Source organism: Pempheris klunzingeri, chromosome 20, assembly GCF_042242105.1.
Source record: "Pempheris klunzingeri isolate RE-2024b chromosome 20, fPemKlu1.hap1, whole genome shotgun sequence".
Taxonomy (NCBI): domain Eukaryota; kingdom Metazoa; phylum Chordata; class Actinopteri; order Acropomatiformes; family Pempheridae; genus Pempheris; species Pempheris klunzingeri.
This window is the reverse complement of record NC_092031.1, coordinates 13,107,130-13,129,060: the sequence shown is the minus strand read 5'-3', so window position 1 is coordinate 13,129,060 and position 21,931 is coordinate 13,107,130. Positions and strand designations below refer to the sequence as shown.

Here is a 21,931-nt window from a genome sequence, read left to right as displayed (position 1 = left end):
CGTGGCAGAGCTCCCAGACTTTCCCTTTGTCACCTTCCATTATGCCCATCTGACACACTCTTGTTTAAACAAAACCTTAATAATGACCGCCCAAGTCTATAGCAAACGACAGGATTCCCTTCTCTGAGGAAGGACTGAAGTCACTCCATGAGGTTCTTTGTTCAACCACTGATCAATGTTCAGAATTAAATCGTCTCCAATGCTCTGTAGTTGTGAGCATGAATAAGACAAATCTAATTATAAGGTCACTGCTGGAGGATTTTTTCAAACTGCAATAAGTGAGACAGATTGAGAGAACAGCCAAAATGAAACTGGATTCAACTGTTGCCTTGGTAACCTCAATGGACTCCCATCAAACAATGATAGACAAGAACCATGAACTAAAAAATCCAATGCAGTCAGAAAATAAAGCAGAAAACCCTCAGAAGAAGAAATGCCCAGGCTCTACCACACACTACAGAACTATACAAGAGGGTGATGTTATTATCACAGTGTGTTTGTGCTCTGTTTTCAAGAAAACCAAGGTAAATTTAGCACTATTTAGCCACACACTATCAAATGAAAAGGCACTAATGGCTTTGATGGAGCAAAAATGGCACTAGAGGCAGGTAAACAACATTCCCAAATATATGAACAAGATGCCAGCTAGGCTCACAGCCCCACCAAGGGTCATGCCAGAATCATTGTTTCCATTACACCGCCACCAAGAGACATTATCCAGGTCACTGACAGAGTGAGATAAGCCTCCAGTGAAATATGGTCTCTGTTGCCTGAAGCGTCCCTAGCTGAATGCTCTCTCTTGAGCCTGACTAAACCCTTCATGTTCTATTCACCCCCCGGTAGATGGATGCAGACGGCAGGACGAAGCCTGCTCCTCTTTAACAAGGCCTGGGAGCAGCAGACAAAACACTGGTCTAGCCTCCGTGTGAGAGCGGGTAGAGAATAACAAGGCCTTTCAGGGAGATGGAAAGGCGCATTAATTAGAGCGCCAGTCTGCGCTCTTCCTCACCAGCTTAATGACCTCAAGGTCCATAAAGCAGGTGTTTATTTATTGGTGTCTGTGCGTGGATAGTTATGTTTCCGTCAGTGAAACGGATGGTAAGAGGGAGCTATCAATGCATGCCTTAAAGGTCTGAATTTAGTATGTCTTAATTATGCACAAGCTATGCCAGGTTTTAGTATGAGGGGGCATGTGTGCTATGTGATTTATAAAGCAGTTGCCTTATGTATGCGTATGTACTTTGTGTATTCAGACTGTAGGGATTTATCTTTATTTTAGGCTGGGCTGTATTCACCAGGATTAACTTTATACCAGGATTAAAACACCGTTTATCATATATTTCTGTTGCACCACAACCTTCTTTAAATCTTGGTTCAGCCCTTCCTAAACCTAGATGAAATTCATCCACGTTTCTCAGTCTAAACTATTAGATGTCAAGAAAATAAGTCTCTGTGGTGGCTTCAATTTAGATTTTTGTTGCAATGTCAATTTCAGCCTTGACAAAAGAGAGAACAGAGCTGAAATATCTGAGTGATAAAACTGGTAGCTGTCCCGTCTTCTTCACAGTAAATTCTCTAAAAAATAAAATCTGTCTCCCTTATAGTACCAGATGAAATCTAAAATTTGCAATGTCAAAATCTCAATTTGTGCAGTTTCAAGTATTTCATTATTTTATTGATTCTTTTCAGATCCGATGCAGATGATGTAGTATTAAATGTTGTTTTATATTTAAGGTTTATATAACAACACATAACACAATAAGTTTGCAGTGATTACCTAGCAAACAGTTTAAACACTACACAGACAGCAGAGGCCCTTGCGTGTTCAGTTAAAAGCTGGTACCTACTTAGTGATGTTAGTGTTGTTGGGGATGCATTTCCTTCTGTGTTTCATTGACCCATGTACAGCCACCTGCTAGTTTCTGTCTGCTAGTTGAAAAGATTTAGTCAAAGAATCCTGATCTGTTTGGATCATCGAAAAGGTGATATGTTAAGTTGTCTTTTTAATGAGGACATTTTTTTGTTCTGACAAGATATCTGCATAGAAATTGTGAAATTGTGCAGATTTGGTGCAATATAAACCAATCAATCAAACAATATCTTACCCATTTGGATACATTGTGTAGATGCACTCGACTGGTAAATTGCAACTAGAAAACATACATGTTAAGCTTTTGTACCTTGGTGAAGTTCATTCAGTGCATAACCCCAATAGCCGGACACACTAGATTCACCCTGCTGGGGGCAGAGGAATATAAGTTGTGCTACAGAAAGCAATAACCAGAAATTACCTCATGAAATCTTAATTTAACGTCGAGGTGGACCAATGGCAAACAGCCACACAGGTTTCTCTGGATGTTTCTGTGTGGATTTCCAAGTCAGGTGGGAAATATTCCTGCCATCACTTTCCTACAAAATAATGTGAGTTTATACAGTTAAAAGAGAAGAAAGAAACCCAACAGCTTAACTGAAGAGGCAATGAAACTTCAACCACAAGACCTGACCACAAGATTGAGAGTTCAAGGGGTGACAACGCTCATAAAGATCAGTGTTAGCCTGTAAAACTACAATTAACACTCAGCATGTTGTCCCTGTGCAGGATCACAGTATTACAGTGTTGCTCTATTGTTCTCCTAGGTGATCTAATCTTTTATAAATTAAGAAAGCGAATTGTTCTGGGGAGGATTTCTGGACCCTTAGTCCCAACTAATCATGTGAATTAAAATAGATGGTGCTTCACACTCGAGAATGTCAAGCAGTAGTGATTGTGCAATAGAGGGAATCACCCGCATGATGAAAAATGGCAGAAAAATGAATCAGGTCACTGAATGACACAGTTTCAGTTCAAACTGCTCCACTTAGAGGATCTCTTGGGGACATGAAGCGGAAGAAGGAGAAAAGAGTTAGAGGAAGGAGGCTGAAAAGGGGAGAGAATTAAGAGGAGAAAGGGAAAGCGAGTGTGTATTCGATTTTCAGTGAGATTACCATTATTTCCACTCACTGGGGAGCCTCCCTTTCGGTCCCATCTCTGCGATATTCATATTTCATACAGGGACACGTCTGCCAAACATCAATCGCTATTTTTGACAATAAACAGCCACCGTTCCACTTGTAGTTGAGCTTTCTGAGCAGCATCTTATGGCAGGTTTGGGAGTCAGAGCAGTGAGGTTTTATGGTGGAGAGACCTCTGGTGTCTAAACCTGTAGTTGCACCCTAAACTGGGGACAGCCCTGCTGGCAGAAATCCACATAAACAAGCCACAGAGTATTCAAGGAGTGCTCACAAGCTTGTTACAATTTCCCATGTGAGCTCAGGGAGCTCATCACTCCAGTACTTTCATTAAGACAATGTGGCATATATGGACAACATAACACAGCTTCTTTACTGTCAACAGCTACTGTACCGTTTCCACTTTTTTTTTTTTTTTTTTACAATCAAATATGATGCAAACATAAAAATATCTGACATATTTATATATCCTCAGTTTGTGTAGCTGAGCCAATTATATTTAAACCATAGTTAATTGTCTTTAAGTTGCTACTGCCCTCTGCTGGTAAAAGCAGCTCCGATCAGAAGTTACCAGTACACAGTATAAGGGGACTTAAAGCAACATACATCTACCTGCTCTACAAAATGTGCATTACAATAGACTGGGAGCACGGGAACTATAACACTGATTTCAAAAACTTAAGTTTTGACGTAATAACAGAACAAGTACATGAAAGACTAAGGAGTTTTTTTTGTTTTTTTTAAAGTTTCATTATTTATATCTACAATATTTATAATACCACAATTATCCTGAACTCTACATAGTATAGATGGCTCTGGTTTAGTGGCAGCCTGTTGCAGCAGCTTGTGTTATTCAAGCACTCTCCTTAAGACTCCAAGTATTAAAGGGGCAAGGGTTAAAGTCAGGATTAGGGCTAAATGTAGCATTCTTGAACAGCACTGTATCAGTGTCAGATCAGATGTGATAGCCTGTGGTCAGTATGTCACATGTGTAAATGTTAGTTTACGGCAGCAGAAATTTAGTTTTACAACTCGTTTTAGCTTTGTTAATAATACAAACACAATAAGTGACCGATTGTGTTACACCTCTGTTTAAAAAGACCCCATTTTAGCTGTTTGATGAAAATGCTGTGTCATCTTGTAGCATGAGACACAATCACTTACAAAAGCCTCTATTAGAGTCATCTCTGCTGGTTTGACTGACAGCCCACAGGTGCTCTGACAGCCTGCGCTCAATGAGAGGCCTGTCATGTGAGAGACGGTTTGACAGCTGACATTGTGGAAATAGTTACCTGCTCTACATGCCCACATGAGGGGTGGGGTGGGGGGGGGGTGGGGGGGATTTGGAGCTGGAGTGGTAAGACATTCACAAAGAGCACCTTGGTGTGGGCCACGCTGACGGGCCTCCATTGGCTCGGTTGTGCAGCAGTCGGCGCAGCACTTGGCCACTGACACCTGCTCACACATCCAAGTGTTGTCACAACTGTCAAAACCCGAACGCACAAAGACAGTACCTCTACAGAGCGTGCTCACACACTAGCTGGCTCTGGGACAAGTGTATTAAAACCGCCAGTGTGTCAGTGCCTTGTTGTCACTTTCTGTTGTCTAAACATGGCACGCTGTTAGTTTAGTGACAGTCTAATCACTGAGACAGAAACAGTTTGATCTGTGGCAGTGCGATGGGCACAATTGAACGAAATGATGTCCGGCTCAAGGGCACAACTGGTACCTTAAAAACATACACAAGGATATACTGATGATATATGCAAATATGGAAGCTGCAACTGGTCAAATATTTAACACAAATCATTGTGGTTGGAGAGGTACAAACATCTAGTTTTTAGGCAGATTAGGAGATGCTGTTGTTTTAGTAGCTGTAATAGTCCTCTGATACTATAACTGTGATGAAGAGCTACACAAATCAATCTGGCTGATGAATAATTCCACTGACAGAAATTCCTCATCTTCATGTACAAGTTGATGACATACATTTTTTTTTAACAATGCTATTTTATATCATGTTACTTTACGATAAATCACTAAGAGCACAGTTGGAATAACTTTGATTTCTTATGTATGTAAAGACAAAAACATTACTCTGGTGATATTATACCTCCCACCCCCACCCAAAGGGTTCGGTTTCTCATGTCTAATTTGAGGACTGGTACCTAATGTAGTTATCATGCATGTTATCTTCTGGGATGCTAAGGAGTAGGATGTTGAACTTAAAAATTATACTGATAGAGGATTCAGCAGAAGAATGAAATATCTAATCTAAAACCTGTCTCTAGACCTTCTTCTCTTGCCACCTGGGTAAATAAAAAAAGATCAGACTTAATTTAACTTTATCTGACTTTTGAAGCCAGAGTAAACGACCACACAGTCTTCAAATCAAAGCCACTCAGAAAGAATGCTTTTAACGGAGCACACAATGTGATCATGTGCTCATTAGTTTTGGACCTTTTGACGGCCGATCCACAGCCCTGATATGGAGCACACTGAGGCTTTCAGTGGTGAAATGGTGGGTGACGTTACCCAGGATGCTTTGGGCCAGAGGCAGGACAAGACTTGAGAGGGTTTAAGACAGCTAAAATTACAAACTGGCATCAGTTAAATTTAGAGGCGCAACGCTAAAACACTCCTGACACGATGGTGTAGCTGTCTTCTGTAAATTCACGTGTAATGTACCTCCCACTCGACTCCCTCCAACTTCTGACAAGTAAACCAGCTCTGGGTTACACATTATGTAAGCTGAATATATTTGCACCTCAGACACTGGCACGACTAAAGATAAAACTGTGAAGGTAGATTTCAGAGCACTGGCAGCAGGAGTGAACAACTGGAGGCCATAAATGCCAAAAATGGCATGAGGAATACCAATCTAGTACCAGCAGTTCTCCATTAAGACGTTTTGTGCTATAGGAAGAAAATAATGATAACAGATTGAATTTTAAGTTCACAATCACCTTAGGGCTCCAACTAACAATCATTTTCATCATTGATGATTATTTTCTTGATTAACTGCTTGGTCTAAACATCAAAAATAGTGAAATTGTGGTATCCACAAGCCAAAGATGACATGATCAAATAGTTTTTTTTGGCTGACCAAGTGTGCAAAACCCCATAGATACCAAATTTACTATAATGCAAGATAAGGAAAAGCAGCAAATCCCTGTGTTTCTTCTAGTTGATGTTTGGCATTTGTGGTTACATTATTAATAAATCATCAAACCAGCTGATGATTCATTTTCTGCCAGTCCACTTATGAAATAATCAACTAATCTTTTGAGCTCTGCCCACACCACAGAGACAGCAGTCCTTGAAAAACAAAACACACACACACACACACACACACACACACAGTAGGGTACAAGTCTGGCCAGTCACTAGAAAACTATAAATTATGCCCCAATTATCAGTCGCCTGTGAAACACCAACACACTGCAAGCAGCTTAATAAAACGTCCTGGTCATTAGGTTCCGTCTCATTAGGTTGAAAATTAATCTGAAATTGTGCGTTGAGCAGGGTCCAGTGAGTGAGGAGGACGTCCCTCTGTTGGCGGATGAAGGGAGTGGTCTAACCGGGGGAGAAGTCTGTGTTTGGCTGCTTCCTCAACGGGGCACCAGCGGCCAAAGGGAATAACACATCTCTCCGTACAATCGGTGACAAAAACAACGGACCTTATCACCCCCCCACCACCCTAAAGAAAAAACAACAACAACAAAAAAAACACACCAAACAAGCCGAAAGCTATTCCGGCTACACATGGCCCGAATATCAAACAATAGGCATGTTGTTCATATCAGCACAGAGCCATTATTAATACAGTAAGCAGAGCGCCGCACAGCCTAATTATCTCCCTCCCTCCTTCACTCACTCACTTGCGCTGCACTAATATTTTCATCCACTCACTCACTCACTCACTCCAGCTCTGCTCACCCGCTTTATTCACCCTTCACTCTCATCTATTTACCCCCCCACCCCCACCCGCCCCCCTCTTTTATGCACTTGTGCAGTGTAATGTAACTCACCCTTTCATCTACCCCCCCCCCCTTAAGCTCTCATGGAAAAAAAAAAAAATTCACTCATTCACCCACTGTATCCCCCTCCCTCCCCGTTTTCACTCATTCAATCCCTCCTCGCTCACTCACCCACTAACTCACCCATCCTCTTCTTAACACACACACACACACACACACACACACACACACACACACACACACACACAGTCACCAACTCAGTGTAAGGACACAGGTGGAGGCAGAGGGACACTGATATTTCCCTCACAACACTCAGCCTCAGCTTCATGAACTCCATTATCCACCGGCTATAATAAAGAAAACAGGCAGGTGAGGGATGAAGGTGATTGGACGTGGTGTTATTTGAACAGAGGACACTTCACTGCATCAGAGCGGGCAGTGTCTCAGTGTGGTGTGCCCTGCCAGGGAGCAGATCCTCCACAAAGTGCCTGGCTGTCATGCGTGGATGATGTGGACGAGGACAGAAATTTGGTTAGAATCCAAAAACAGTGTCCAATAAGTCAAACAACCATGGCACAAAAGTCGGGGGAAAGCACTACTCCAGTGGCTGTGACTTTCATATAGGAATCAAAATGGCGTTGCAGGGAGGGACACCAGACCTGATATTAAAATAAGAAATAATACAGGAGAATTACAATAAAGTTTGGTGTGTGTGGGGAGGGGGTTGTTGCTTAGAAGCGGCACCACGGACTATTAAAAAAATGAGGAAAGCCACATTATCAGAGTTGTTATTGACTGTGGTGTGATGCGCCAGTCAGTGAACAAAAGAAAGCCATCACTGCGCCCTATATTGAAGGACTTTGGTTCCGTCTGCAGTCCCCCTTGGCATCTGGACTTGCACCTGGAAACACGGCAGCCCCTCACACCCCTGTCCTAAATATGGTGATCAATATTATGATGCGGTGTGAGGATCCCTGAGCTTTGGATGTGTTGGCAACTTTCCTGACAATGGAGCTCGAGTGGCGACTGCCATAGTGACAGTTATAACCAATTCTGCCCAAAAACCAGCAAACACAGCAAACCCATCCGCCGTATTCCGGCTCACATAAACACAGGTTATCGCCCCAAGTGTCACCTGTGACTTACACGGTGTGACATTTAATTTATAGGAGGTTTAACACTAAATAATCTCGACCACGTCACTCAAAGTCAATGGCCGGACTGTGTTAGTTGGGAAAATGTATCGATGTATTAAAAGCAAAAACGAAATGCTACACCGACACAAACTCGTGCATCCGTTTGAGCATAGATTCAATTTCGATATGCATTGGGTGATTTCGCCCCTGGTTCCGTCTGTTTGGGTCAATTTAACGCGAATTGTGCAAAATTGTTGGCAGCACGCGTTACTTCCAGCGGGTTTTCCTGGAATAAAAGTTGTTGGCCGGCGCGGACGGAGGAAAACAAGTGTGTCCCCGTGAAGCCCAATGTCTCTGCTGTCAGCCCGTGCTGTTCTGCGGGTCAGTACTCCGCCGTAGCTTTTTTATTTGTCGGGAGTTGGAGGATGAAGAAACACAAACGGGACGGCGCCAGTTCCATGGAGTCCGTTAGATCAGCTGCTGGCAGTTGGTGTTCTCAATCACGTCCGCAGATAGGCTTCATAGGCTCACTGAGGCGCCTGTGGAATAAGACACTTAAGTGATCCGATGTGCTGAACGCCACTTATTGTGGACAATTATATAAACTGTTTTTATTACAACAGCGGTTCGTGCGGCTTCGGGTTTGAAAGCTTTATTTCTGGACGTGCTTATATTTCGCCGTTTCTGACGCTCCGGTGGACCAGCTGAGCCGGGTGAAATTACACCTTCAGGACTTTTTTTGTGTGAACTAACTCAAAAGAAAAGTCACCATGGCAGAGACGTCGGCAACCCCGGCTAAAGCCAAAAAGGCAGCCAAGCCCAAGAAACCTGCTTCTCATCCCAAGTACTCGGACATGATTAAAGCGGCGATCGTCCACGACGCCAGCCGGAGTGGAGCGTCCCGTCAGTCCATCCAGAAGTACGTGAAGAAGAACTACAAGGTGGGCGACAATGTCGATGTGCAGATTAAAATGGCCCTGAAGAGGCTGGTGGCATCCGGGATGCTGCGCCACACCAAAGGCATCGGCGCGTCCGGATCCTTCAGGCTCACCAAACCGGAGGACTCCAAAAAACCCAGCAAGCCAGCGGCGACCGTCAAACCAAAGAAAGCAGCGAAGCCCTCCAAACCCAAGAAGGCGGCCAAGCCCAAAAAGGTGCCCAAGACGCCGGAGAAACCCAAGAAGGCGGCTGCAAAGAAAGTGAAAAAGGTCGCGAAGAAGGCGACGCCAGTGAAAGCCAGAAAGCCACCAGCTAAGAAACCCAAGGCTGCCAAGCCCAAGGCAAAAGCAGCAAAGAGGGCAGTCAAGCCCAAGGCAAAGACGGCCAAAAAGGGAGCCAAAGCAGCGAAAAAGAAGTAAAAGGACATTAACAGAGAGACAAAGTCACTGTAAATACTTAAGGAAATGTTTTCGTATATGTATTATTTTTGTAAAGTCTCATGCAAACTTATGCTGTTTTTACCAGTAGTTCTCTCTCCATTGCACTATTGCCTATAGATGCTGTAGAAATAAATGTGAGCATTTTTATTTGACGTTAATAATATTCTGTCTGATCCATGGATACACGTAAAGGTAGCCGGGGGTCTTGCTGAAAAAGGAACAAAAAAATGTATATACCTTTGGACTAACGAATAGTCATTGTTGGTGCACGGGGTCATACTGAAAATACAAATGTGTCAATGGTGGGCATTGTTGAGCCTTTACAATGTACAGAACATGGGCAGTGGACGTCAGCAAGATTTTCCCTAAAGGCTCTATAGTTGTCATTCAAGCCCCATTCTGTAGATTTTCTCATGTTCAGACGACTTCTAATATACAAACATCCCATTGTGTTCAGTCACTTTTAAAGACTGTTTTTACTGCGATTCAATAAACCTTTGTCACCTTCTACAAAATGGATTTGTTAACTTATTGTGCGCCTTTTACGCGTGCGTAATACGGCTGGTGAAGTGTACGGAGGAATTTCTGGGCACATTAAAGATTAATGGGTCCAATGAACGCAATGAAACGGACCGACGGCGCTCTTCCTTCAACTACGATCTATTTGTCTTTTAAAAGTTAACGTCCTTAGCCGGATGTGGTGCACTACATGGAATAATTGATAAGCAGATGTTGCGGACAAAGCCCACATATGGAAGCTCAGCCTGTCTGGTGATAGTCAGAGAGCCTGATAAACACGAGTGGACACGTAACATAAAACAACGACTTGGGAAGACTGCAAGTTGAATTAATTTTAAAAAGTAATGCCCATTTCACAGTCACATGAAAATCACTGAGTGAAATACCATCGGGTTATATCAGTAACTAGAAGCATGCACTCTGACTCATATACCTTAGAAGGGCTTAAACAACCAGTCATGGGGGCAGACAAGGGCTTTGTATGTCACTTTGTTATGAAGTGAAGCACCGTGTACCACAGAGACTCTAATGGGAAATAAAAGTGAACACAAGTGCACATAAATAAAGCCCCTCCAGGAAAAAGGACAGTGGCAAACAAGGCGAAGAGATCCGTGTACTAGTCTAACAACCTGCGTCCAGTCAAAAACTGTCCCGCACACAGGACACAGGAGTTAATGTGCAACAGGAATTCACTGTCCTCCGTCCAGCTGTTCTCACACATGAAACACTCACAAATCCTGCCATCCACGCTCCTCGGAGCGGCTGCAGAGCAGTGAGGAGGTGACTTTGCAGACACGCCCAGTGATCACTGTCCTGCCTCTCACCTGACGTGCTACACCGCCATCTTGTGGTGTCTTGCAGGAACAGGCGGCTCCTCTTCACTGCGGATGGGACTGAGACAGCCAGCAGCAGACAGGCTGGAGCCAAACTGATGAAAGTCAAGATTACACACATATTACCCTCTACATACCGTCATTCGCTATTATCTTTTAAGAGAAGTGTAAGATCATCAAACTAACCGTGTTCAACAGCTTCAGGCTGAACATCAAAGCAGAGCATCCAGACTCATCCAGGCATGCTGCTCTTGTATTTTCAGGTGCTACCTTAGAAAGGGTCATAATTGGCGTTTCTTCAACACAGTCAGCCAACATGAGTTTTGTAAGCAGAATATAACGTTTGGAAATCATTGTTTTTAGCAACAAGCGCTTTGTGATTACAATGCTACGCTATGTGGCACGTGAATTACAACAACGCCTTCAAACATTTGAGTCATGCACGCCCGAGAGATTAGAAAAAAGTATGTGTGGTCAGGTCTCTGAAGCCTGATGCTTGTCACACATGTTGATGTTGAGCACAGCATTAAAAAAAAAATCTCTTTCCCCGACACCCACAACATCTTTTGGGCAAAGGTCCCCACCCAGTCCGGTCTGGTCTTTTATTAAGCATCTAAATCAGATCACTTCCAAGTAAGAAAACAGCCATATTTTAAAAGTCATTGAAGTGCATTCAGCAGACACAGCAGGCCCCCCCCTCTAAATTAAGCAACAAAACTGACATTAATGCGACTGACTCATGTGGAAAACGATACAATGGCAGATTATATAACAAGGTCAAACTGTGTGCAGTGTCAGGTGCGTGTGTGTAAATGAAAAAAGCGTAGATTATCAATCAATTTCAGTTTCAATCAAAATCAATTAATTGCATTTCAATGTGAACAGAGAGAAATTGAGCAAAAGCAGATAAATTTGACCAGATCTTTCCTTACTCATATTGTCACTTTAACATCGGTGTCCTTTTATAGGAGAAAATTACTTGCATAAATGCATAAATAAACCGCCATTTTCCTTCATGCGCATTTCTCTCCTATCAGAGCAGGTCAATGGAGGCCTGACTGCTAAAAACTTTGTTTCATTTTCAGGCAAAACCCAAGGGGCAAATAACATGCTATGACTAGTAACTGCTGCCCGAGTTATTTGGCAAATCGGATATGAACGTCTTGTGTCTGTGGTGGCATGGTCGAAAGGAAGTGTTGTTCATTGAGGAGTTCCAGCAAGAGATTTGGTGGCAGCCAATCGGGATGTTTTGCTCTGATAAAATGCTTCTTGTGCCGCCCTTTGGTTCTTCAGTCTGGTCAATTTGGCATTTTTCTACATCAAGCTTATGACACACTGCATGTATATAAAAACTCTCCAATCTCATCATTAACACACTAATTGAGGGGAAAGCACAAGATTTGACGCAAACGTCTTCCTGCATTTCCCTCCCTCTGGTAAAGCACCTGTTTGGACATGAACAGTTCTTCATGTGTAAAAGCACTGAGCGCTGATAGGCTAACTCCTGCGTAGCCTGGTTGGATAGTGTAAGGCAGAAAAAGCTGGGCACTGCAGCGTGGGCAACAATATGATCACTAGCTTCCAGTTGCGTTTGGACTGTTGCGATCATGTGGCTCAGGGGGAGGGACAAATTGAAGAAGTCCGAGGAGGGCAGAGATATGAAGAGTTTCCCATGAGCCTTCGGGGTGAAACGTGACATGATGCAGACTAGGTCTAGTCCAGAAAGCAGTGGCTCTGGATCTGGTCTCGGAGGTTTGGTCGTGACGGATGGATGGAGCGCCATGGTGGAAAACACAAACGAAAAAGCTCAGCTGGTTGTCGATCATTTGAGTCTGGCAACAGCCCTGTAGATAGCAAAGCCCAGAACTGCGACCACAGCCGAGCCCAACGCCACTCTGAGCCAAAATGACGTGTTGCTCATGTCTGAACCATTCAGGTGTCTGGAGACGGGAGGGGAAAAATCATTAAGGGGTCAGTCACACAAAGCAACACTCAGCTAACGCCATGAGTCAAACACACATCTCTACCTGCCATCTTTTAATCACTTAATGTTTTAAACCATGTGTTTGATCCAGGGTTTTTTCAATGATGTCTGATTTTACTTAACAGCAGAAGTTTCTCAAACTAGAACGTACGGGTACATTGCTGCCCAGGCAAGCCTGGTGTAGATGTTCTTGCTGGTGGAGTCGAGGAACGTGCTGGAGAAGGGCAGCGGTGGAGGCAGTCGGTGTTTATAGCAGAACTCTGCTGGAGTCATCCCGTGGTTCTGCTTGACCTCGGGAAGGTCCACCTTGGAGGCGACCAGCACACATGGGATGTTGCTCTCCATGTAGTGTTGCTAAGTGAGAAATGGGATAGAGTGAAAAATTTAGTTGAGAGATGAGATTGGGATTGAGATTGGATGAGATGAGGTTTTACCTTGTTTTTAAGGGAATCCTAATAAAATTAAGGTAATTGTAACACATAATTAGATATAAATCTACTGAAGGAACATGTTCTTTTACCAGGACTTGAACATGGTCACGGATCTCAAGCTTGTAGGGTGAAACACTTTACTTGATTAGTTTATTTGTGGAGACACCCGTGTCCTCTTGTGGGTGTCAAATGTGTGAAAGTAAGCAATTAAAAAGGATACCCATTTACATGGAGCCTTTTATTCTGCTTTTTTTAAAGAGGCAGTTCAATCTCTATAATTCTTTTTCCACTTTTCAGGGTTAGTTAAATGATGTTTACAAGTTTCAAGTAGATTCTGAATCACAACAGGAGCTAGAAGTGGCCTGCTCTCTGTTTAATAACTGCAGAGTAATATACACAGCTCAAACTATTACACACATCAATAAACTAATAATTTGGCTGGAAGCAGGTTTGTGTGTCTCTCTCATTTGCCTGTTTCTGAACTGTTGCACTCAGTGTAATGCACGTTAGAGTTGTTTTTTCTATAAAGTGTGTAAATAGGAATGAAATTTAGCACCATGAACTTATTGTACATCAGATATAAAAAACAAATTCATTCCTCAATCCATCATAGCTTTAATATAATGAATTATGTAACACTCGCAATTTCAACTGTCCCAAATTTGCTAATGTAATTACAAAAACACGTATTAGAATCTGCTAAAGGCAGCAAAGTGAGCTGTAATATTGCATTATTAACTAGGCTGACTGTGTGCAAACACCAGCACAAACAGTGTAAAGTAGATGGGCTATCTATGTGAATTATAAATGAACAATGGTATTATCCTTTAAATGCTCCTGTACCTGTTGCTGTGACTGACCTTGTATATACTGGCACAATAGTCAAAGGAATGTGGGTCACTGGCGTCGTACATGAGACAAGCAACATCACAGGAGGCGTCTGATGCCTTCAGGAACTCCACGTCCACATCCACCTCATTGAGCTGACCAGGGAGAAGAAGAGAGTTTGGTGCTGAGGCTTTAGTCAGGGCCAGACGCTTATTAAGATCAGGACGAGAGCTACTTACAATAAGGTACTTCTCCTGGCTGCTGACTTGGACAGTGTTTATGGCATAGGGGGAGAAGGCACTGCTGGAATTTCCTTTATTCTGGTAAAAGAGAATAAACCACAGTAACACAGTTACTACTTAGCATTAACCATGCTCATGGTTCACACTTGTTTCAAATTAAATATTTTCAGCTCCAGAATAGCAGATGGTGCTATACCACAACGTTGCGGCCCACAAAGGCCCGGAGAAAGGCTGTCTTGCCCGTCCCCCGTGGTCCGATCACCTTGCAGAGAAACACTGACCGCTGTGTCTGGCACTTCTCCAGGTCCACCTCTTTCTCCCGTGTTACTGCACATGTAAACAAGCAGAAGCACAAAATATAAGCACATTGCACAAACAAACATGGCTGCCACGGTCAATCAGAAGTTGACTAGCTTAGCTAGAAGGAGACAGCTGAACCTTAATTTACCTTTAATTAATGTATTGATAGGCATAATTTAATTTAATTTAATTGAGTTTATCATTTTCCAGGCAACATTGTCATAAAAAGGCCAAATCCACAGGACGTAATCCCTGTGCCTGCTGAGAAAACATCACTTGTGCTGACCTGCTTTACCTTTAGGATTTAGAGCTGCTTCATCTCAGGTCTCCTCAGTACAGCTTGTGAATATAGTGTTGCAATAAACATCAGGAATGATAGCAAATAATATGAAAATAAGACACAAGCAGTAAGAAAGTCTACGTTTTGATTAACTTAAACTTTGGATAAAGTGACCTCTAGTGGTAGTTTGAGGATTTTTTCCACAAGGCAAAACAACTAGATTTAAAATATAATGCAGGTGCACACTTCCACACTAGTGCAAGTTCTCGGTATGGCGTGTGTGTGAGGCAACACGACATCACCGGTTTTCATCACAATTAAAAAAACAAAACAAAACAAGGTATTAGAAATGCATTAAATAAAATGTAAATGGAAGATAAAATAACTGAAAAGATGAGAAGAGGAGAAACAAAATCTTAGACCCTTACCAACTAATGGGACCGAAAAAGTTTAGTTTAGCCTGAAGGTTCTGCCACAGGAAAATGCATGTTGTTGCCAAAAACAAGAGGGTTTATTGTCTGTACATTTGCCATTTTAGGATATCTGTGACTTGCAAGGCACCACTCTGCACTGTCAGACCTGACTCCACTGTTAAGTCTAAACTGTGCTTTGTCAGCCTCAGCTTTTGTGTCACTAGATAAAAAAAAAAATCCCAAAAAAAAATCAGGGAGTCACCAAAGTAAAAGTCTGTACCACTGACTGAGGCAATCCATCCAACAGGTATAGAGATATTTCACTCTTTACCACTGTATCTGACTGATAACCCAGCTGATTGGCGATTAGCAATCACCTGACACCTTTCTTAAAGTGACACTATCTTAATGGTGAAAAACACATGCGCCAACAACCTTTAACATCGACACTACTTAATAAAAGGTCGATTCAGCAGCATGAAATCAGTAACAGGTCTCCTTGTTAAAAGATCTGTGTTGCTCTCTGGCCTCTCTGACATTGACTGTACAGCCAACTAAGGGTGCTCAGAGCGTGTGTGATTAGCAGCAGTGAGACATACTTTATCACACTTTCCAATCTTGTCTAAGCTTTCCTAACAAACCGTCCTCAGACTGCCACTAGTTCACACACTGTAGTCTGCACAGAGACACCACTACCATGTACACCCGAGTAACAGCTTCTCATATTAGCACAATCATCAATCATTAATATCATTAATTAGTTTAATTAATGAGTAATTGGTTAACGCTCAAAAAAAGCAAAAGAACACAATGTACATTGTATATGGAGACTACTCTATATTTCAAATCACTACTAAACCACTACTAAAACTATTCGGTTACATCTCTAGGACACATGTACATGTATGTAAATCTATTAGGGCTACAGTGAACAGGATTAGACTCGTAATCCTTTTACAGAACAGTGCTTAACTATGAGGCTGGATTTACCTTTTCAAAGAGGATGTACAGTATGTCACCAACATTTTCTACATCAGGTTTGTTAGGATTGCCTACAATGAACAGAGTGAGCCACACAAAGACACACCTGTGACTGCGGCAGTCTGTGACTCCTGCTCAGTGAGGATAGGGTAGCCTAGGTACCCTAGGTGCTCCAGGCAACGGTGGATGTCAAGGTATGCGGAAAGCCTGCGTGCGAAGGGATGTACATACATGTGAGCAGTGCAGAGCTTAAATTGCCTGTAAGTGCACAAAAGTGTAGACCTAGTGCATGCTTACAATTATGTAAAATCACTAACAATCGAGAGGGACACTTACGTCCACTGACAAAGGTAGCCGTGATTAGAGATGTAGCCTTCGTCTGTGGTTGGGACAGTCGTGTAGACCTCTGCGCCCCACGGCATGTAAGGACACACGCAAAATAGGTTCCTGAGCTCTGTCGGTGACAGGGCCAAGTCTTTGTCCTAAGAGAGAAAACAAGGAAACTCTCAGTTACTGAACATGCCAAACATTTACAGCAATTAAAATACATTCTCCCAAAACATTCAATGTATTATCATATTGTTTTAAAAGCCACACTCCAGTTAGACACTGTGACCAAAGGCAGCTAGGATTGCTACTCACTTCATCATACTTGTCAAACAGCCGTTTGAGGAACTGGTGACCTACATCATTGAGCTCTGTGGTGCAGCCGACTGGAACTCTTAGTCTGACAGCAGAAAAACAACCATTAGACATTTACACACATGACACAGACAAAGATAAATGGAAAAAAAGAGAAATACGATAAGTCTAAAATAGATGACTATGTAGACTCAAGGGACAGCAACCTTTACTCTCCAATTATATTAAAATACAACCTGATGTAATACTATAGTTATCAGTAATATAAGCAGTAGGGATGGGCCATTTTGAATATTCGTTCAATTATAAACAAATCAAAAAGTTTACACGACTATCGTCCCATTTTAAAAAGTATATTTTCTTAAATTTTCACCGGTGCCCTATAGCCCGAGTAGATTGATACAGGGCATTGATATGGAGGCAGCTCTGTAAATTGACATTCTCTGACATTAGCTAGAAGAAGCCACTAGTACAAAGCTCTACAGCACTAGTGAACCATTTCAATAACCTTCGAATAGTTACTCCTCACTGTGACTATCGAATAGTACTTTTGCTTGAAATGCATATCCCTAATAACAGGTAGCTGAATTGACAATGGTGTCACTAGACATACTCTGGGTAAAGGTAATCATCAGTCAGCTCGAGGTTGTCGTCATAACCAAACTTCCTGAGGATAGTCCACGTGGTTTCATGTCGGCCCCTCTGGATAAATAATGTATTAAGGAACAAGAAACCTGTAAAAGAAGAGACACAGCACTTGGCCATTAGTTGAGTCTGACCTGCAACAACACGGTTTAAAGTTGCATGTTCTCCTTCATGACTGATTTTTACCATTTAGGGTCAGGCCGTTGTCTTGCACCCCATCGCTTGTGTTCTTCCAAACTACTGTCTTCACATCGTCCAATGCTTGAGGTGCCAGAGGATTCCCAAAACAAGATTTCTACACATAAAGATGAAGAAGATTTTAATAGCAACAAAATGCTTTGGTTCAAGTAATAACTGAGACAACGCAATGTTAAGTGGTTTTTACTGTCACCTGAAAGCAGTTGAGCTCAGCATCACTGAGGATACGGTCATTGTCCTGGTCAGAAATGTAGAATATTCTGCTGAGGGCTCGGACACACAATGGTTTTAGCTGGGGAGAAGTATTGGAGGACAAAAATCTTATCATTACTCAACCAGTCAGTGTATGCACATATGTAAATACGTGGACTGAGACAGACGAACAGGCTGGCTCCACAGTTGGCACCCTGTTTCCAAAAATAACTAACCTGTTTGTCCTCAGGGTCATAAAGAGGGGCAGTGGGGTGCAGAACTGCCTTCTGTGCATAGTAGAACAGCTCCGAAATGTTTTTCAGGTTCTTTGCAGAACACTTGATAGAGAAAAACAGCAGGGAGAATATCTCAGATACAATTATCTGGGCAATATAAAAGCCAGATAAAGCGTGCGCATGTAAATATTTGTGTGAAACCCGGCAACCGTGTGTGTATCTTAATGGTATGGTCAGCAGGTGTGTGCAGACTGCAGTGATTAGCAGACTGGAGACGTCGGTGAGAGAGTTCAGGCTCACCTCAACACATGTCTCAATCTCAGAGAACTGGTTCATAATGGGAAGAATGGTTTCCATTGAGCTCCCACAGCGCAGATCAGACTTGTTTCCCACGAGGATGATGGGAACTCTAATATGACATACATAGACAGAGTAACTCTCAGTACAACAATATCATGATTCGCCATGTATATAAATGACATCATCAGAAAAAATGCTAATTAGCTGACATTCGAATTCTGTATACTGCATGCACTCTTGGGCATTTTTGCTGATTTGAACAGGCTCACATTCCTAATTACCAACTTTACAAGCAAACAGTGGGAAAGAGTTCAAAGTTCAGGGGCCCAGGCAGCAAACACCCATCAACAGCTGATACATACTTGTTCCCTTTCTCTGCATTTCCGTTGACTAAAGGTATCCATTTAGTTTTGATCTGAAAAACAAACAGCAGTGAATGACGCAAGTGTAATTGGTTTAAGTACATGTGAAATGAGTGATGGGAGTATTAGACAATGCAAACCAAGTAGAAGGTCACTACCTTGTCTATCGTGTCCTCGTTGGTGACATCATACACAACACACACCACGTTAGCCTGTGTGAGGTGGAGACAGAACAGCTGAGAGGGACATCTTCCCAACACAGAATCAACACAATCCTATCTTGTATACCTGTCATCAAAATCCTACTAATACTGCTTAATTTCATGACATTGCACATAGACCCTGAACATGACAAAAGGAAAAGACGATTGGAGTGACTGAGATGGACTAACCAGATGGGGAAACATCCAGGTGTCTGCTACAAAGTGCAAAGGGGTTTGCGTAGAAAAATACATGGAGCTAAAGAAACAACTTTGAAAAAGGCGAAGCTGAGGATGTTTAGGGTGCTGAGCTAAATAGTTTCAAAATAAATAGTTTCAGTTTGATTTAACCCTTCAGTGTATCTGGTTTCGATTGCTCATGACATTTACAAAGAAGTTTCAGTTATTAAAAAAAGACGAGTATGTTCATTAGTGCTGAATGGTGTATTTACCTTGATGATCTCATCTCTCAGGACTTCATCACTCTGCTCTTTTTCTGTTAGGGTAGAGGACAATGAAAAAAATATCATCATCTTGTGTGGCTTCAACAAACTACACACACACACACACACACACACACAGAAGTATTGCAAAGTATTGCACAGCTTTGGCAGCTGGTGTCTTCATGCGCAACCAGCAATGAGACCAGTCAGAGGGCTGAATAATGGTGGTGCTTTGTGTTCGCCTTCGGGTCAAGTTACCTGAGTAGTCCACTATGTGTGTAGGCACCTTCTCTGGAGTCACGTCAGCAGGGATGGTGATCTCTTCAGCTCTTAGGGGAACCTGTCAGAGATTGCGGGTCACCGATAAACGATCAGCCATCATTTAACACTTAATCTAGCTACAGCCTCCCACAACGCAAATTTAAACATTATATCTTTAGCAAACAAAATTAAGCCATATGCTGAAATGCTGGCAATTTTCACCTTTGAAGGACAAACTGTTAACAGTAGTGTAGCCTACATTTAACTCAACCTTGCTAGTTATTTCTAACCAACATACAGCACTGACACGCTTCACAAGGTAACTGAATATACTACCTGTTTACATCTCTGCACATGTATTCTCTCAATAGTTGTACTAACACTTACCTCGTCTGGGAACTCCTCTCCAACCAAAGACATGATGAGAGAAGTCTTCCCCACCTTGGCTGTTGGAGGAGACAACATGAGGAAGATGAGAGGAGCTGCCAGAGAAAGACTCAAGGATCCTACAGTATGTGACTATGATGAAGGGACAGCACATAATACAATGTGCACTATTACTCTTAATGGCACCATTCACATAAATGCCCTACAGTGGACATTTTAAAGACAATAGTAAATCTAAGATGTACTACATGATACAACTGTTATGACACCTGATAACTGCGTTCATACTGACATGTTATTCTCTAAATGCAGTTTAGATAACGGAAAATGTTTCCTTTACAAAAAAGCACAGTGACATGACAGGTTACTGTAACAGCCATAGTTTTAGCTGAGTAAATAGGTTAACGCTTAGTTAAATAGGTTTCCTGTTTGAACGTTAGCATCTATTCATACACTAACTGTTTCGTCCGCAGCTAACGTTGGGCTAACCGTTAGCTAACACGCTCTGTAACTAACGGAGAACTATTAAAACAACAAACACTTCTAAAACATCTGTGTCTTATGTAATGTGGCTTTCAGTGGACGACAGACGTCCAGTTAGCCGATGAAAAACACGTGTTTACCGACTCCTCTGTGGCCGCTAATGCTAACTAATTAACCGTTCACAACTTGGGTAAAGTTACTCTAAGCTAAGTTAGCATAGCAGCACTTGGAAAGCGCTAACCACGTAGAAAACATCTAATTTAGTTTGATAGGACATTATTAGTGCAGAGACATACATTTCCCTTTTAAGTCAGCTATCGGCACCATGTCACCTGGAGTAACCAGGTAAATCCAGCTTGTAAATGAGAAAGTTAGCTACAACAGCTAATGTTTGCTAGTTTCTTTTTTTTAGCTTGTGGTCGGCTGTGAGCGTGAATGACTTACGCTCCCCCAGTAAAAGTATCCTGACGTCCTGCTTCATGTTTCCTCTCCCTTTGAAGAACAGTCAGACGCGCTGCAGTGCTACAGTGACATTTATCTTTCATTTGAATGTCAAATTTCTAGCTACAATAAAATGTGTGCCTCTCCACAGCGGTATGCAGCCAAGGTGAAACCATATCATTCCGGTTTACGGCGGAGACAGAAAAGGCGCCCTCTGCTGGCCGGACAGACACCCTGCTGCCCACTGCACTGGGCATGAATACAGCTTCTATCTGCCCAAAACGATCATAAACTATTTATTACAACGTCCTTGGTTAATCATTTATATCATGTAATAATATCCTTTAATTTAAGACAACCCGAGGTACAGAGTTTAACTCTGTTCCAACCAATTGAGATTGTCCCTCTGTGTAAATATAAGTTCTTTTGAAAAAGGCAGAGATGAAATAGATGACCGTCTTATTTTAAGGAAATCTGATACCTCAGGAAATATTAACAATCATCTGTCTGCTTAACAACACTGAGGAGATCATTCTTACTGAGTAAAAAGTTCCCCTCTGGCAAACCTTGCGATATCATGCACATGTAATACTGTATACCATTTAATTATGATCCTGTGTCTGAATCTTTAAGATCTAGCTTTGCTTACTAGACCTTAAGATTTTCTTCAAAGTCACCAAAACCATGAAAAGCCACAGTTCACAGTTCTATTCAGACAGTGTTTTCCTTATTGGAACAGCAGAGGGTGCTTCAATCACGAACAGGACATGTGAATGTAAAACTGACAGGCAGGGATTTTGTAGAAGAGTAGAAACACAAAGCTAAG

General features: G+C 42.3%; 2 protein-coding genes across 2 annotated transcripts; one reads left to right on the top strand and one right to left on the bottom strand.

Annotated features, from left to right (window-relative positions):
• Positions 1 to 8,672: 8,672 nt before the first annotated feature.
• On the top strand, positions 8,673 to 10,019 carry h1-0 (H1.0 linker histone). Its single transcript, XM_070852414.1, has one exon. It carries the CDS (start codon positions 8,896 to 8,898, stop codon positions 9,481 to 9,483), a length of 588 nt encoding a protein of 195 aa, XP_070708515.1. The 5' UTR covers positions 8,673 to 8,895; the 3' UTR covers positions 9,484 to 10,019.
• Positions 10,020 to 11,420: 1,401 nt separating this feature from the next.
• Positions 11,421 to 21,258, bottom strand: rhot2 (ras homolog family member T2). The gene is made up of 19 exons (XM_070851595.1): positions 21,109 to 21,258; positions 20,182 to 20,240; positions 19,792 to 19,873; positions 19,543 to 19,586; positions 19,049 to 19,102; positions 18,891 to 18,943; positions 18,529 to 18,637; positions 18,229 to 18,330; positions 17,994 to 18,092; positions 17,789 to 17,897; positions 17,571 to 17,691; positions 16,958 to 17,042; positions 16,652 to 16,797; positions 16,422 to 16,522; positions 14,538 to 14,668; positions 14,339 to 14,419; positions 14,132 to 14,254; positions 12,992 to 13,194; positions 11,421 to 12,796 (listed from the first exon to the last, which is right to left on the bottom strand). The coding sequence occupies exons 1-19, from the start codon at positions 21,143 to 21,145 to the stop codon at positions 12,679 to 12,681; spliced, it is 1,857 nt and encodes a 618-aa protein (XP_070707696.1). The 5' UTR covers positions 21,146 to 21,258; the 3' UTR covers positions 11,421 to 12,678.
• Positions 21,259 to 21,931: the final 673 nt, after the last annotated feature.